This window comes from Amia ocellicauda, chromosome 1 (assembly GCF_036373705.1).
Source record: "Amia ocellicauda isolate fAmiCal2 chromosome 1, fAmiCal2.hap1, whole genome shotgun sequence".
Lineage (NCBI taxonomy): Eukaryota > Metazoa > Chordata > Actinopteri > Amiiformes > Amiidae > Amia > Amia ocellicauda.
The window spans coordinates 14,861,804-14,876,831 of record NC_089850.1 but is presented as its reverse complement, the minus strand read 5'-3'; the positions used below and the strand labels follow the sequence as shown (position 1 = coordinate 14,876,831).

Here is a 15,028-nt window from a genome sequence, read left to right as displayed (position 1 = left end):
ATGTCAGCCCGTTGGTATGTGCCGGCTGTAATGCGATCTCCTCTGTCTTCCTCTCTCTCTCTCTCAGGGTGTGAGCGGCATGTCTGTGGATGAGAAGCCTGAATCCCCCATGTATGTGTATGAGTCCACAGTTCACTGCACCAACATCCTCCTGTGCCTCAATGACCAGCGGAAGCAGGACATCCTCTGCGATGTGACCATCATAGTGGAGGGGAAGGAGTTCCGAGCTCACCGGGCTGTCCTGGCCGCCTGCAGCGAGTACTTCTTGCAGGTCCTGGTGGGACAGACCGAATATGAGCTGGTTATCAGCTTGCCCGAGGAGGTATGTCAAGTCGGCCTACGTTTAGGGATAACTTCCCCCTCTAATCCTGAACCAGACACTTTCCCTTCCTGTGGGAATCTTGCCATCACTTAAAAAGTGTTCCGAAAATCTGCACGTCGGCTTATTCAATTATAATTATAATGGAGGGGGTGGGGGGGAGCAAGAAAATTACTTCTCTGTTTTACCTAGGAAATAAAAAAGCAATAACACTGCAGTTCCCCAAAGAGGAGATTTAGAATGCATCAAATTATGGGAGAGACGATTAAATAGCACACTGTTTATTTGCGTGGATATGTGGTCTCAGTAATACCCCTTGCATTTGTTCTCTCTAAAGTCACATTTATTATTATTATTATTATTATTATTATTATTATTATTATTATTATTATTATTATTATTATTATTATTAAAAAAAAACTAAAAACAAAGTGTAAATTATATCTCACGTATCGCTTTAGAGCAGGGGTTCCCAATGTCTGGTGATGGAGGGCCACTTTCCGGAGGTTGCATGGGATTTCCCAAATCATACCTTTTTATTTCCTATACATTTCTGATAGGGAACATTTATGAACTTTAATTGTTGTTTTAAATTTAAATTTAAATTTAAATTTGTAACAGAAAATGTTCATAAAGTGTAAAAACATAGTAAAGGTTTAGAAAAGGGGTGGTTGAAGGTTGGCTTTGGGGGGCTGCACCAAACATCTTCAAGGGACGCATTTGGCCCCCGGGCCGTACTTTGGGAACCCCTGCTTTAGAGGCTGAGAATGTTGAATCTGTTGCTCTGAAATCACATTCCCATACTCACAACTCTGTGCCAGGCCCATTTGCTGGAATAGATAGTTTGCAATTGAAATAGTAATAAGAGGCAAATAATATTGAGGAACACTAAAAACATATTCATGCAAGGTTGAACGAACAGGCCTCTATCTGCTCCTTAGTGCTTTAGATCATTCTGTTGTGTAGTAAGGTGTGGCTCTTGCTGTAAACACATAGACCTGAGCAACTTGTTTTGCCATCAATTTGATATTCAAATAGCAATGGGAACTCCGCATTTATTCCTGGGTCTTTAGCTCCCTCAGCATGGCTTACAGTAATTCACACCTTCCAACAATACATGTAAGTCATAGTGGCCTGTTCCCTCATAATACCTTCTGACCGAGATTGATGTAAAAGAGTGTGTCACAGAATACCATTTTTAATACCTATATTGCTCCAGCTGTCAAGTGAAGTCACTGGTAATACTTGTGTTGGTATGTGATTGCTCATGCCTTACCTATAGGTTGCTAACAATCTTCTGTTACCTCTGAAGAACTCCAGCTGGAATAATATATATGATTATAGTGTGGCTTTTTATGACAAACTTTAATAAGCCATTTTCTTTTAAATGAAATTCCACTTCATATTTCACTTACCCATTCATATATTTTTATGAACTCAATATTATTTCAATATGATTTTGCATGATGCCAAAATTATTAGATTATTAAATTGTACACTACAGAATGACATGGGCAATCTTTTAGCACTGTCTTTTGTGATGTGATGATTTGAAACTCCATGCATTGGTGACATTTTGGCATCCAATGTAAGAGACTATGGGAGGCACTAAAAATATATATCCTGTATTTACACAAGACATTGCTCAGATATTTTGTTCCCCTTTTAACAATGAAACAGCAGAGCACCAAAATTCATTGCTGCATTTCACTTCCTCTTTTTTAGAAGAGGTTTTAATGAAATGTTTAATTTTACGATAAGAAGTCTAATGGCAAAGAGCAAAATATAGCAGGTGAAACTTTGCCAGTAACAACAGTACAGCTGGCACTGTTACAATCGCCAATTAACACCTCTTCTACAATAAAGCTAAGCAGCACTTCTTTCAATGACTGATGCAGTCTCTTTCATTACACACCTGAAAACCCTTTCATTCCCTGCAGTTCTCACCAGACATGTTTCACATTCCTATTGTCTTGTTAAAAAACACAACATATATATATATATATATATATATAAACCAATACAAATTACAAACACTTGGCAACTGAAATGCAATTATCTCACTTTGATTTTGTTAATCAAAGTGTGCTGAATAACATGAGTTTATGGTGGATAACAGCCATAAATATTGGAGGAAGGCCCTTATATCTAACAGGGGAAACAGCTTTGAGTCCTGGCCACACAGTGTACATAATAGAAGAATTGCAAATTGATTTTTCCACAGCGTAGTGAGGAAGAGAATGCTTAGGATGGTTCGTCACAACAGACCAGTATGAATATGGAGTATGGAGGCTCTTCCGTGTTTAAGGTAGAAAGGGTTCTGGCCAGAATGAGAGATCAGAGGACATAATTGATCTTCATCCAACATGTGTGGATTGCAGGTCCAAACTGTGCATCATACAAGGAGCAAATCTATAACACATGTATATTTAGAATGATGTATTAACAGAAGCAAAATAAATTCAATTAAAGCCCAGCATGTGAAAATGGAGCTCTGGAGACACTGACAAGATATAGTGTGAGGTTCATTTGTGTACCATCTTATTCTCATTCCACTACCCTAGCTAATAGTTTGTTGTTGTTTTCTATCTGCTGAAATTCAGATTCAGCACAAATCTCAATTTATCTTTGTAGATGTGTAGGGAAATGTGATTTAAAGTCTGATGATGTGCAATAAATGAACAACACACACGGGGAAAGAAAGTGCAAAGCCGCATTACAACACACTAGACATAACAATAACACAGGAAAGAATGAAGATTGTTCTCATTTTGCTACTCTTGCATCACACATTTCAATTGAATTAATCACAAATACAGCATAATTATAAAGTTGCATTCTTGTACTTAATGGTCTGCAAAAAAAAAGGCTTTTGACAGATGCCTCAAGATTCTCCAAGATCAACTCCTGTCTAACCCTGCCATGGGCTGTACCAGTCATAGGGGACACAGGAAGCTTTTCAATAAGTTCTGCTATTTAACTTCTGTAAATATTTGATTTTCTGGAATCTCTGATGAGGATCTACTGATTGAAACATAAACTAGCTAGCCTTGCCAATACAAGACCGATTTCCACATCTGTCTCCTCTTTGCCCAGAGGATCATGGGAAAAGCAACACCCAGAGGCCCGCCGTTTCGCACTCTCATTTTAATCTTTCAAACACAAATCATTAATCAGCCGAAGTGTGTCTCGGCTTTGCGCACAATTGTGAACCTGTGTGGGCTGCGGCGGCACTGGAAAATTTAAGGATTATGTGGTTTGACTCAGTGAGAGAAACATCATCCTATTTAACAAAGGTATTCTTAGGTTTTTGGGAGCTCTTTGCTGTAAATTCACTTTCTGCAGTGTGTGAATAGAAACAAAACACACAAAAAAGATGTATAATAATTTCTATGCAATGTGAATAAAATATTTTTGTTCCATCAACCCATGTGTGAATTGATGAATACTGGATAAAGGAGCAACAATACATTCTTCCATCACTCGGGCATAGCTAATATATTAAGCTACAAAGTAGAGCACTGAAGCTGTGGCAAATTCATAGAAAACAGTATTTAGGGTACTGTGCTGGTGCTATGATTAAATTACTCTTGTGCCGGCGAGAAGTGTCATCTCGCAGCAAGGAGGAATATAATTTAATTACATCGTTGCTCAAGTTGTTAGGTGCCCTGTCACTTTCTCCTCTTTAGTCATATCTTCGCCATGGCATTAATAATCTGATATCGCTCACGTTTGCTACAGCTGTGCTGTTGCCAGGGCCGTTCTCCTTGTGAGCAGAGTGCCTTTAATGGAAAAGCAAGTCCCAGGCGGGCCGACCTGACCTCATGTCAGAGCGGAGAGGCAGCAGGTCACTCCCTCCCAAGACCTCATTAAGTGTGTGAGGGCCGTTCAGAGCGAGGAGCGTCTGGCTTCAGTGCGGCTGTCTGGTCAGTGTGGCTTGTGGAGAATTGTCACCTTTTTATAAGACTGGGTAACAAGGATCTAGCAGCAGAACGGCACACTACGTTTATGGATTCAAGTCTCCCAGACACAGGTATCTGTGATTCTCAGGAACTGAATGTGAAACAAAGCAGCATTTCCTTTTTGACCATGATTATCTCAAGTCCCGGGGACTGAAAAGGGTTAGTGACATCATTTATGTTTGACATGTCCGCTGCCAAGGGATCCTATTAATCCAGTCACTGTTGGGAATAAAATCGCCCTTTCTTTTGCTTTCATAATGGTTGACTTTTGAAAGGAGTGTCTGTCTTTTGTTTCTCATTTAGTTTTTGCTCCGATATCTGATTGGACACAAAGAAGACACCACAAAATGATTTCTCATAATTGATTAGTATGATATGTGCATGCTTTTACATGGATTGTACAGTGAGGGAAAAAAGTATTTGATCCCCTGCTGATTTTGTACATTTGCCCACTGACAAAGAAATGATCAGTCTATAATTTTAATGGTAGGTGTATTTTAACAGTGAGAGACAGAATAACAACAAAAAAATCCAGAAAAACGCATTTCAAAAGTTATAAATTGATTTGGATGTTAATGAGGGAAATAAGTATTTGACCCCTTCAACTTAGTACTTGGTGGCCAAACCCTTGTTGGCAATCACAGAGGTCAGACATTTCTTTTAGTTTGCCACCAGGTTTGCACATCTCAGGAGGGATTTTGTCCCACTCCTCTTTGCAGATCCTCTCCAAGTCATTAAGGTTTCAAGGCTGACGTTTGGCAACTCGAACCTTCAGCTCCCTCCACAAATTTTCTATGGGATTAAGGTCTGGAGACTGGCTAGGCCACTCCAGGACCTTAATGTGCTTCTTCTTGAGCCACTCCTTTGTTGCCTTGGCTGTGTGTTTTGGGTCATTGTCATGCTGGAATACCCATCCACGACCCATTTTCAATGCCCTGGCTGAGGGAAGGAGGTTCTTACCCAAGATTTGACAGTACTTGGCCCCGTCCATCGTCCCTTTGATGCGGTGCAGTTGTCCTGTCCCCTTAGCAGAAAAACACCCCCAAAGCATAATGTTTCCACCTCCATGTTTGACGGTGGCGATGGTGTTCTTGGGGTCATTCCTCCTCCTCCAAACACGGCGAGTTGAGTTGATGCCAAGAGCTCGATTTTGGTCTCATCTGACCACAACACTTTCACCCAGTTCTCCTCTGAATCATTCAGATGTTCATTGGCAAACTTCAGACGGGCCTGTACATGTGCTTTCTTGAGCAGGGGGACCTTGCGGGCGCTGCAGGATTTCAGTCCTTCACGGCGTAGTGTGTTACCAATTGTTTTCTTGGTGACTATGGTCCCAGCTGCCTTGAGATCATTAACAAGATCCTCCCATGTAGTTCTGGGCTGATTCCTCACCATTCTCATGATCATTGAAACTCTATGAGGTGAGATCTTGCATGGAGCCCCAGACCGAGGAAGACTGACAGTTATTTTGTGTTTCTTCCATTTGCGAATAATCGCACCAACTATTGTCACCTTCTCACCAAGCTGCTTGGCGATGGTCTTGTAGCCCATTCCAGCCTTGTGTAGGTCTACAATCTTGTCCCTGACATCCTTGGACAGCTCTTTGGTCTTGGCCATGGTGGAGAGTTTGGAATCTGAGTGATTGATTGCTTCTGTGGACAGGTGTCTTTTATACAGGTAACGAGCTGAGATTAGGAGCAGTCCCTTTAAGAGAGTGCTCCTAATCTCAGCTCGTTACCTGTATAAAAGACACCTGGGAGCCAGAAATCTTGCTGATTGATAGGGGATCAAATACTTATTTCCCTCATTAACATGCAAATCAATTTATAACTTTTTTGAAATGCGTTTTTCTGGATTTTTTTGTTGTTATTCTGTCTCTCACTGTTAAAATACACTCACCTAAAGGATTATTAGGAACACCATACTAATACTGTGTACCTTTTGCCCTCAGAACTGCCTTAATTCTACGTGGCATTGATTCAACAAGGTGCTGAAAGCATTCTTTAGAAATGTTGGCCCATATTGATAGGATAGCATCTTGCAGTTAATGGAGATTTGTGGGATGCACATCCAGGGCACGAAGCTCCCGTTCCACTACATCCCAAAGATGCTCTATTGGGTTGAGATCTGGTGACTGTGGGGGCCAGTTTAGTACAGTGAACTCATTGTCATGTTCAAGAAACCAATTTGAAATGATTCGACCTTTGTGACATGGTGCATTATCCTGCTGGAAGTAGCCATCAGAGGATGGGTACATGGTGGTCATAAAGGGATGGACATGGTCAGAAACAATGCTCAGGTAGGCCGTGGCATTTAAACGATGCCCAATTGGCACTAAGGGGCCTAAAGTGTGCCAAGAAAACATCCCCCACACCATTACACCACCACCACCAGCCTGCACAGTGGTAACAAGGCATGATGGATCCATGTTCTCATTCTGTTTACGCCAAATTCTGACTCTACCATCTGAATGTCTCAACAGAAATCGAGACTCATCAGACCAGGCAACATTTTTCCAGTCTTCAACTGTCCAATTTTGGTGAGCTTGTGCAAATTGTAGCCTCTTTGTCCTATTTGTAGTGGAGATGAGTGGTCCCCGGTGGGGTCTTCTGCTGTTGTAGCCCATCCGCCTCAAGGTTGTACGTGTTGTGGCTTCACAAATGCTTTGCTGCATACCTCGGTTGTAACGAGTGGTTATTTCAGTCAAAGTTGCTCTTCTATCAGCTTGAATCAGTCGGCCCATTCTCCTCTGACCTCTAGCATCAACAAGGCATTTTCGCCCACAGGACTGCCGCATACTGGATGTTTTTCCCTTTTCACACCATTCTTTGTAAACCCTAGAAATGGTTGTGCGTGAAAATCCCAGTAACTGAGCAGATTGTGAAATACTCAGACCAGCCCGTCTGGCACCAACAACCATGCCACGCTCAAAATTGCTTAAATCACCTTTCTTTCCCATTCAGACATTCAGTTTGGAGTTCAGGAGATTGTCTTGAACAGGACCACACCCCTAAATGCATTGAAGCAACTGCCATGTGATTGGTTGGTTAGATGATTGCATTAATGAGAAATTGAACAGGTGTTCCTAATAATCCTTTAGGTGAGTGTACACCTACCATTAAAATTATAGACTGATCATCATCAGCAGGGGATCAAATACTTTTTTCCCTCACTGTATATAAATGTATTCTTTAGGGGGGCGGGGGTTCTGTTAGTCAGCTGATAAAGAGTTTTAGCTGTATTATGTTAAAGTTCTCTGAAATAATTTTACTGATAAAAAAGATTTTGTTCTTTAACAAGATGTCTATGACGAATATGCACTTTTGTGAAAAATACTTATTTGAGAGCATAATTTAAAGGAAGCAGTAAAAATGTTTCCACTGAAAATCAGTCTTATTAATGAGGCTATGAAAAAGAATTTACAATTCCACCTGGGGGACTTAAACACGGCAATCTGGAATAACGGAGGTGCCAATATGCGACGTGAGGAAAACTGCTCGTTCGAATATGATGAAACTGTGAGTAATGTTTCCCTGACACTGACTGTTTCAGAAGAAGGGTGACCTACTTAATGCTGCAGTTCTCTTTTTCCACAGCTTGTGCTAATGAAGGGTTGTATCGTGCAACTGTTCACTACAGTTTTATTAAGCATTTCGGGGCATTTCAAGTATTCATTAAGCACCTTGATGTTCCAGTGTTGATCCAAAACAAAAGTAGTCTTGACATTTAACAAAGCAGTACATTTTGGTAGCCTACTCCCCAGAATATGCAGGAATTAATTAAAATATAAAATCAAGATCAATGAAACATGTAATGTCAATCCGCAACCATGGGATGTATTATAGGGAAAACATGGCATACTTCTTGGGGTAGCTTTCTAAATTTTATTCGCCTCTTTGTTTTCAAATTGTATTCTGTGAAGCTTGGTCCTTTCTTGTTTGTTTTGTTTTCTCTCCTCTCAAGAAAAAGTTCAGAGAGCTGAACAATACACAGTACCTAAGACCGGGCACCGTGCACAATCAGAACCCATCCTTGCCGTAACTAGCAGTGGGGGGATTTTAACGCCCACCAAGCAGATTGGATTGCAATTCTTCAGCTTATTAGACAGATGGCATCCCCCAGCAATATGCCGTAGCTAACATACCCTCACTGGGGGGTTTGATAAAGAATAGGGGACTAACCGTATGCCCTGGTACTACTGTACTTACTGTAGATGGGGGTCTCAGCTGTGATGAGCGTACACGAGGCTGTGAACCATTCTTCATGCTGAGGCTGACCACATAGCGCTTTCATCTGTGTCCCAGGCAGCGCTTAATTAGATCACATGTATTGCCTCTCGGAGGGACCCCGGTAGCTCAGCATGTTTCTGCAAAGTGACCTGCTGCAGCATGTGTATTGTGTGCTCTTGCTGGGCTGTAGAGTCCACATCTCCGCTACACACACAGGTCTGCTTTTCTTTTCTTTTTTCTTTTTGGACATGAAGAAGGCCTCTGAATGAATGATATTCCCCATCAGTTTTTCTTTGTCTTTTATCAAATTAGGATATATATACTGTATATAGTGGCAATAATATAAACATCTATTGGGGTGGGTTATTAAAGAGGTCCAAAAGACCCATCTTAGCGTCCAGCTCTGTGAGGGGGAACACTATATGTATCAAGAGTTTTCCTCATTAAAATGAATGAAAACAAGGATACAAAGATACAATGTTGTTAAAAGAGACAAAGGTAATGGTTGCTTCCTCGTGTGATAGTAATGAATATGCACCTGAAAGTGAGATTTTGCACAATGATTGTTTACCATGGAAATGTCAAGAAATGGTGTAAGAGTTCTGAAAGGGGAAAAAATATTCAGCGTTAGAATAGGTGGGATTTTCTCTTTTGTTTATTTGTTGCAGTATTGTTTTATGTATTTGTTTTCTTGCATGTGTTCTTTCACACTTTTTTATGGTATTCATCCAATTTTTCCAAATGCTGGTTCTTTTTATAAAATCCCATGTAAACTGGCTTTGAATTTAAACAAAAAAAGTTTAAATTTAAGTGTGAAAAACAACTGTGTTGGCATACGTTACTTGTTTTTCATAATAAATTATCTGTGAAGCTATAACAATAAAAATGTTATTAATCATAATTAATCATAATCATAATAATTTGCACTTTTTGTATTTGTTATTAACATGCTGTTTAACAAATAACAGGCTGCCACTATCAATATTTAAATTCAGAGATTAATGTTAGTCAGCAAAATTACTCTTGCAATTCCTTTTGTGAACTCCACCATGTATTTTAAAAGGAAATAGCTCAACTGTTACAGCCTGCTCCCTCATTAGCATGCATAGCATGTAGGAATACGCTTGAGCACATTTACATAAATTAGCTGTTTCTAGTACAGAAGCAAAGGCCGATGTAGGAGCGCAGGATGTCTTGGGAGAGGGTAACATTATGTGCCTGTTCATTGGGAGCTTTGGCAGCATTCCTGAAAATGCTGTGTGAATTTGAAGGGTCTGTGATGTGTTATTCATACAATTTCCTGCTCTGTAATGGTAGCGCTTTGCCAGACACAGAGCCATGCAATCTAAAGCCCAGAAGCTTACATTAGCATAAAATGTCCCAGATCTGTCACTTTGATTAATTTGTCTCTTTGTCTCCACTCTATACAATAAGTGCTATTAACGTCTGAAACACTTCATATGTTGAAGTCTCTGCTCTAATGACTTGAAATCGTGGTTTATTTGGTACTTTCGGTGTTCCTCTTTCATTTAGTATTCTTTCCCAGTATGAATTTGGTTGCTGTCGTTTTTCTCTCTCTCTCTCTCTCCCTTCCTCCTGCACACTCCTTCATTAGTTTGCTGGTTGTAACACTAGAGTAATCACATATGGTGTAGGTTACACATAAAGATGTGATCCCACGGGCAGCAGCTGCTGATGCAAGCTGAAAATAGATCCAGCGTATGCTCAGCACTTTTCCCCAAGATCTTCTATTTATTAGTAACATTCTCGGCTTCGGCAAACTTGCAGCCTTATTTAAACAAGATGACTTTCACCTTCAGTGACAGCGTGCAGGCTTTTGTGTCATTGCTGTCCTGAGCTGATTGATGTGAGCACGTTCAATCGCATTATGAACCAGCGTAGTTTTGTTCAGCACGCCACATTTCTCCCCCCGCCCCCTTTTTTTTGTGTGTGTGGTAATACCAATAGAATATCCAATTGTCACTTTTTTCTTTATTACTGGATTTCATCCCAATCACGGCAGTCCCATTGGGATTTGATGCATGTACTGAGTAATACAGTTGTACTGGACTGCTGTGCTCATGAGAGGTGTAATGCCCCATGAAACTCTTACCATCAGGGGTCCTCTTTGTGGAGAGATAACCGCTTACACCTTCATAACAATACAGTTACATGCAGGGCTTGGGAAAGTCAATGATTTGTATTTTTCCTTTGTGGTGTAAATAGAAATGGGGGACTGAAAACACAGTACGTGTCGACGGATCTTTGAGGATAAGGATCAGATATAGATTAGTTAAACAGATACAGTAGACTTGGCGGGCACACTTCATTGTGTTCCTGAATTACTGCAGCTCTAGGCAGGGATTTTGTTAGGGAATTTCTTCTGCTGAAGATGGTGTGTTATATTATTATGGAAGTCACCCTCACTCTTCTCCGCCAAGCTCATGACCATTAATACACAATACACCCTGGAAAAAAGTTTCCTGTTTTCTTTTTTCTATATTTATATTTTTTGTGAATTGCATTCTTCCCTGAAATTGATCAAGCTACCAATCCCAGACAAAGAGATTTGACTAAGGACAGATTACAGATTTGAATTGTCTGTCACATCTTGACCTGTGCAGCAGGGTTTCTGTGTAATAGGAACAAAACAGATCCATTTTACACGTGTGAAGGTTCTCCTAAATTCAACAAATCCAAAGGTTCAACACCCAGAATTTCTGTTACACATAATGGCATACCCACACCTGCCAAATGTTACTTTCTTCCATATTTATTTTAATGGATTGTAATGGTAAGTAAATCAGTAAATAACACAAAGAGCTGTTCCATATTGTGCCTAATAAAATAAAGACTTTTCACATTTAAAACACAACTGATTTCCCCTGCAGTTATATGGATTCCTTGAATAGTATTATTAAAAACACTAAACATGAAAATGCTTGTTCTTCTTGATTATATTGTGGGTGTTTCTATTGACCAACTGGTACTTATCTTCAGGACGAAAAACTACAAACAGAAGACTGTGGTTTTGTCTGTTTGTTTTGTTTTTTTATCTCCATTTTACAAGTAGGGTTTTGCTATTGATTCCATGCAATGTTGCCACTGTGTGGCTTAGAAAATTATTACAAAGAGAGAAATTCTCTTCTAACTGAACAAAAGAAAGAGACATTAGTGAATACAGAACTGTCTTTCCACATTTAAAATATCTTATTCCTTTCATTCCTTGCACTTTGTAAGTACCAGTAATTCATGCTTATGTACTGTGAAATGACACAATGCAATGATGCCCATAACGCTGTGAGACCTTAGTGTTTTTTCCTAATGAGATATCATTATTTTGCTATGGTGCTGTCAGTTCTGAATGCGCCAGGTTAAATAACATTTTCAGTCAACACCATCAAGGCACACCATTACACAACTCGATATTGTTGGTCACAATCAACAAAGGATGTTTTATGTCTGAAGCTTTTCTGGAAAGAAATAGGAAGGGTTTCAGAAGTATTTTACTGTATGCCTCTTAGTGACGTAGAATCTGAGATAGCAAACAGTTCCAGAACATGAATGGGGTTTTTATTGCAGATAAAGGAAGGGAGGAACTGCAAATATTTAAAAATGTCCAAATCTGTTAGTAAGAGAAATGCCACAATGGTTATTATGTTGAAAATAGATTGCGCTCAACCTGCCAGCACTGTGCTGCATTAGGTTTTATTTACTCGCCTGCAGAATGTTCTCTGCTGACCTGATAAAAGATTAACTGGTACTTTACACTGTTTGTTTATGGACATTAGACCTGTCAGGTTATCTCACCACACTCGAAGGGTTCGAAACAATAGCACTGCTGATGGTAATGCTGGCAATTTCCCTGTTTTTTTGCAGGTCACTGCCAGGGGATTCGGCCCTTTGTTGCAGTTTGCCTACACCGCTAAGCTGTTACTCAGCAGAGAAAACATCCAAGAGGTCATCCGCTGTGCGGAGTTCCTGCGCATGCACAACCTGGAGGACTCCTGCTTTCGCTTCCTGGAAGCCCAGCTCCTGAGCGAGGAAGACGGCCTGCTCCTGTGCAGCAAAGTGGCACCCTACCCGCAGTCCCAGGAAGATGACAACTCGGAGGCCGAGGATGAGAGCATGCAGTCAGAGACTACCAAGGTCACGTCTCCTAGGGCTCGGATGTGCGCAGAGGCCCTGGACTTCAACAAGTCATCCAGGCTGCTGGATGATGACAGGCTGGCCGTGCCGGTACCCGGTGGTTTCCAGGATGGCCAAGACTTTGATAAGCAAGGGGCGTCCGACCTTCCTCGCTGCCCAAAATACAGGAAATACCAGTGGGCCTGCACCAAGCACAATAATGACACATCCTCACACACCAGTACCTCAGGTTTTCCAAGCACATTCAAGGAAAGCAGCTCCATCGGCGGCAGCGACAGCAGCGACACCCTTGGGCAGGGGAGGCTGGCGGTGGGACAGATCAAAAACGAGCCGCGCACAGAGGACGAGACCATCTCGCTGTGCCTGTCGGGAGACGAGCAAGACATGAAAGAGAAAGACGGCATGACAGAGATGGAGATGGATGGGAAGCAGCACAGCCCCATGTATGTGGACAGACCTAAGAGCAAGTCTCCCACATGTTTAAGGTCCTTCTTGAAAAAGAGTATTGAACTGGTGAGCCTGCCAAATACATCACAGCAACTTTTTACCAACAGAATAGCCAGTCCCCAAGATAAAGGAGTAACTCAGGGTGACCACAAAAAGAACTATGGGCCTTTTACTGGGGAGTTGGGGCTACCTGTAGCATCTCCTAAGGAGGTTGAAGGTTTCCAAGTAGGATTATCGTTAAAGACCGCCTCTTGTGACGGGGTCTGCAAACAGGAGTCAGAGCTCGACCGCAGGAGTGTGATTTTTTCCTCAGGATCGTGCGACCGACTGGGAACTCCAGCGCATTCCTACCCTGGTGGGAACTCTTTGGATAAAGAACTCATAGAGCACATGCCAAAGAGCCTGTGGGCTGGTGCTAGCCAGTCCCTTCCCTGTTCCCAGACCTACTCCCCCAGTGGACTGCCCTCAGAGCCCATGCTGCAGTGTAGGTCACGCCCTAACACCAGCTGCCCAGTGCCAATCAAGGTGTGCCCCCGCTCTCCACCCTCGGAAACGAGGACCAGGACTTCAAGTTCCTGCTCCTCCTACTCCTACGCTGAAGATGGGAGTGGGGGTTCCCCCTGTAGTTTACCACAGTTCGAGTTCTCCTCCTCTCCGTGTTCCAATGTGACGCGATGCCTGACTGTCGAACAACAAGAGCAGGGGATGGTGGGGGATGCCATGTACAACCAGGCCCGACCCAAGATTAAATGCGAGCAGTCTTATGGCACCAACTCCAGCGACGAGTCTGGGTCTTTCTCAGAAGGAGACAGCGAGTCTTGCCATGTCCAAGAAAGAGGGCCAGAGGTAAGTTTATTTTTCTAAATGTTTCTGCTGCCTTTACTTCTTTTACCCCACCATATAGATTTTATAGTTTTTATAGTTGAAAGAAGTAACTACTATGTAGGTATGCATATTTAAAGAGATGGTTCCATTGAATGTATATGTAAAATTTCCTTTTTTACACATTCATTCATTCGTTTTCAAGAACAGATATGTTGTTTATTTCCACTGTGGATATATACATATTTAAGAAACCTAAGATAATAAGAACAAAACTGAAATACTGAACTGAACATCATTAGATTTCCAGCATTATTTCTGGTCATCTTACATGGATGTATCAGTAACTGACTGTCCACAGTAACACATTAAAATCCTGATTACCTTCAAGTAAAGGCATGAAGCCATGTTCCTTGTGTTTCTGTCCTGCAGGAAATCCAAGAAATTTTGTTACAGTTTTTAACAGACTAGTTTCATCCCCTTGTAAAATAACTAAATTAATTTGTACTATTCTCAAGGTACATTACAAGGTACATGCGCTTTAAAACCTAAATATCTATAAATAGACATGATTGAACTTATAAACAAATCTGGACAATCATTGCGCTTCCTTTTGTTGAAACATTCAATCTAGAAAAAAAGGACCGCTTCTTGACTAATTAGTGCCTAACTATTTTTATATGGCCAATTGATGCAAACATAACAAGGGATACACCCCCTTGAAAATCAAGTGGCATTATTCACAATGGAGAAGTAGATTCTCAGCCCAGGAATAATTATTGCACATTGCTGAGTGAAACTTCTTTTTCATAAAGGAAACTGCTATGTTGCTATGGTGATCATCCTTTTTAACAGTTCTTGTTTGCTGGTTTGACAAACATGACAACATTGTAGCACAGTTGTCTCTGGAACTGTGGAAATAATTTGTCTATCTGTAAATCCTACTGTCCTGCACAAACTACACCTGAACTCCCTCAGAATATGTTAATATCACTTACATTTCTGCTATCGCTTGTTTATTGACCAATTGACTTTGGATTTGAGGTCTAGGATTTTGATTTAACATAAATGTGGGTCAGCACTAAGGTTGAAGAAATAGG

The 15,028-nt window shown here is 41.1% G+C and overlaps 1 protein-coding gene across 1 annotated transcript in view; it reads left to right on the top strand.

Annotated features, from left to right (window-relative positions):
• bach2b (BACH transcriptional regulator 2b) overlaps positions 1-15,028 on the top strand; it is a 94,834-nt gene that overhangs the window by 67,967 nt on the left and 11,839 nt on the right. Inside the window, exons 2-3 of the mRNA XM_066691831.1 lie at positions 68-322; positions 12,390-13,952. Coding sequence (XP_066547928.1) covers positions 80-322; positions 12,390-13,952 — 1,806 coding nt within the window. The 5' untranslated portion in view covers positions 68-79. The remainder of the gene's footprint in view (positions 1-67; positions 323-12,389; positions 13,953-15,028) is intronic.